The sequence below is a fragment of the Coloeus monedula genome (assembly GCF_965178545.1).
Source record: "Coloeus monedula genome assembly, chromosome: 2".
In the NCBI taxonomy this organism is placed as follows: Eukaryota; Metazoa; Chordata; class Aves; order Passeriformes; family Corvidae; genus Coloeus; species Coloeus monedula.
The window spans coordinates 3881633-3884200 of NC_138782.1; the positions used below are offsets into that span (position 1 = coordinate 3881633).

The 2568-nt window shown below is 52.5% G+C and overlaps 1 protein-coding gene across 1 annotated transcript in view; it reads right to left on the reverse strand.

Moving 5' to 3' along the window:
* Window positions 1–521: 521 nt before the first annotated feature.
* The window catches only part of BCL11A (BCL11 transcription factor A), a gene marked incomplete at both ends in the record, with an annotated part of 70557 nt that continues 68510 nt past the window's right edge, over window positions 522–2568 (reverse strand). Inside the window, one exon of the mRNA XM_082277236.1 lies at window positions 522–613. Coding sequence (XP_082133362.1) covers window positions 522–613 — 92 coding nt within the window. The remainder of the gene's footprint in view (window positions 614–2568) is intronic.

Genomic DNA, 2568 nt, shown 5'->3' on the forward strand with positions numbered 1-2568 from the left:
AGCATTAAAAATTAAAGACAGAGCAAACAAAACCTAAAGCTCCAACATTTATTATGGCAATTTCCCACCCACCCACAGACCTACACTGTGTTTTGCTTTATTTTTAATTCATCACATCAGATGTGCCTCCCGAGGAATGGCACGTTGCAGGGATAACCAACAGGCCGGGTTGTCCACGAGAGCAAGACAGTCTTTTCCATGGGGAAAGGAGCCAGTCGAAGCCATCATTAAGCCCTTGACCTTGGTGCATGGGTTTTTTTTGTTTGTTTGTTTTTAGAAAATGAAAAAAGAAACAAATGAACAAAAAAACCCCCAAAAAACCAGAAAACCAACCCCAAAGAAGTGTTGTACTCTATTACAAAATATAAATACGATAGTCTTGCAGGCAGGAGGAGCCCGGGGAGCGCTGCCTTCGGCGGGTGACTCCTCAGGCTCTCCCGGGGATGCGGCGAGCCAGCAGGACAGAGGCCACCTCCGGACGCCGAGACGCCGCCGGCCGCTCGCCCCAGCTTCACCTCCTTTCAGAATTTAAGTGCTCTTGAACTTCCATCCGAAAACTGCCAGACATCCGGGGCTCCCTGGGCGCTGCGCCAGCTGGGGGGGTACGCCGAACCTAAAGAGAGCATGGGGACAGAGGAGAGAACAGGTGTGACATGGCCCACGGTGTGAGTCATTCCCTTATCCTACTTCTCTTTTTGTCTCTTTCTTGTCTCTAACAACTAGGGACACCCAACTGCCACAAAGGGATATGGCAGGACAGAGCCCTTCCTCTCTCAGGCCACGCTCTCGCATCCGGCATCCTCGGCACCACGCAGGAACCACAGGGATCATTTAGGAAGAAAAACCTCCGGATTTTACTGGGCAAGGACCAAGCCAGCCTGTCTTGCAAACCTCCTCCTACTCTTTCCCAAACCCTCATGGGCTTCCCCCAGGTGCTGAAGGCCCTCCTAAAGCCATCAGTACTGTTAACACGGCACACGGCGGGTGGTTCGCGGAGGGCTTTTCCCAACCCCTGGCACGGTGGATATCGCACGGCATGGAAGTGCGCGTCACGGCAGCAAAGCTCAAGCTGCACAGCCCCAGCCCACGCCCAGCAAAGCCATCGACTCCAGCAGTGTGGGATGGGGCACTGGGACAGCAATCATTCCCGGCTCCGAGCCCCTGCTCCGCGTCGATCCCCCAGCACCGCGCTACCCACGCGACAGGCTAAGGGCTACACTGGTGGCAAGGCTGGCACATCATCAACACGCCCCTAAAAATCCACCTTGGCAGCCCAACGGGGAGCTGGTTTCTATGGAATTTACTTCATTAATACTTAAAAGAGTGGTTAAAAGGCTACTACACGCGAGCTGCCATCAGGTCTTAATAACCAGCTCCTTCCTAGGCCAGATCTTCACTGGGTGTTAACTGGAGTGTCTCCTCTGAAGTCAAGAGCACCACGCCCGACTTCCCTCTGGGGAGGGCTTGTTGCTGCTGCTGTCTGAGCCCAACAGTTTCCAAGCTAATGTTAAAGCTGACTGAGACTTCCAAGGCAGCCAAGAGCAGCACAGCCATCCCAGCCACAAGCACAACAGCACTTCAAAGCTTAAGTCCTGCCAAGGGGCACAACACCTTGGGGTTCCCCCCCACCTCCTGCCCCTCCTGCATCCCTGTGGCTCAGTGGAAACCAGCAGCCGAGCATCTGGGCTCGAGGAGCAGCATCTCTTCAGCAGCTCTGGCAGAGAGCCCTCTGGGCAGTATCACTCTCTCCTAGTCAATACTAGAATTTGTCCATGCATCCGCCAAAAGTGGGTTTCAACCTTTATTGGAGGAGAAAAGAGAAGGAGGGATCTAAAAGAGCAGCTGGTATCTCTTTCCTGTTTGGTACAAACTCTGCGCTTAGATAAACCCCAAAACTGTGTCTCATCAGATACGCCACAGCCTCCTGAATGTCGAGCAAAGACATGGTATCACTTACTCCCGTATTATCTCGGCCCTTGGAAGCATTATAAATATGAAACATCTGTAGTCTAAATTCTAGGTACTGTTTCAGCACCTTCATTACATTAATCATCCCATTTGGAGGAGATTAGACACGAAAGGGTCTATGCCATAAAACCACGTTCCTCCTCAAAAGTTGACGGGGCTTGAGATTTTAAATATAGAGACACTGTTACCCAAATATCACTTATTCCTAGAGACATCTTTTTGCTTAGAAACAGGGAAGTTTCCAGGCAGCGCAGGTCACGCGTGCACAGGGATGCCAAAGCAGCTCGACAGCACATGGTGGGGCCTGGGACATCCATGCCCCAACCCAACAAACTTCAGTGGGTTCATCACACCATTAACTTATTGCCCCGGCAGAAAAACACCACGTTCATGAACATCTGCTTTGGTGTCGGGGTGACGGCGCGTTGCCATTCGCAAGCTACGCTCTCGCCAGCCGGTGTTCAGACAATTCCCCCTACAGCACGAGCTGCTTCCCCTGCAGCTCCTTCCTCCAAACCACCGCCCCTGCCCTGTGTGCCACGCGGTGCCCACTGGGCTCGTTTAGCTCTGGGAAACCTGGAAAATATAGCTTTGGGAAAC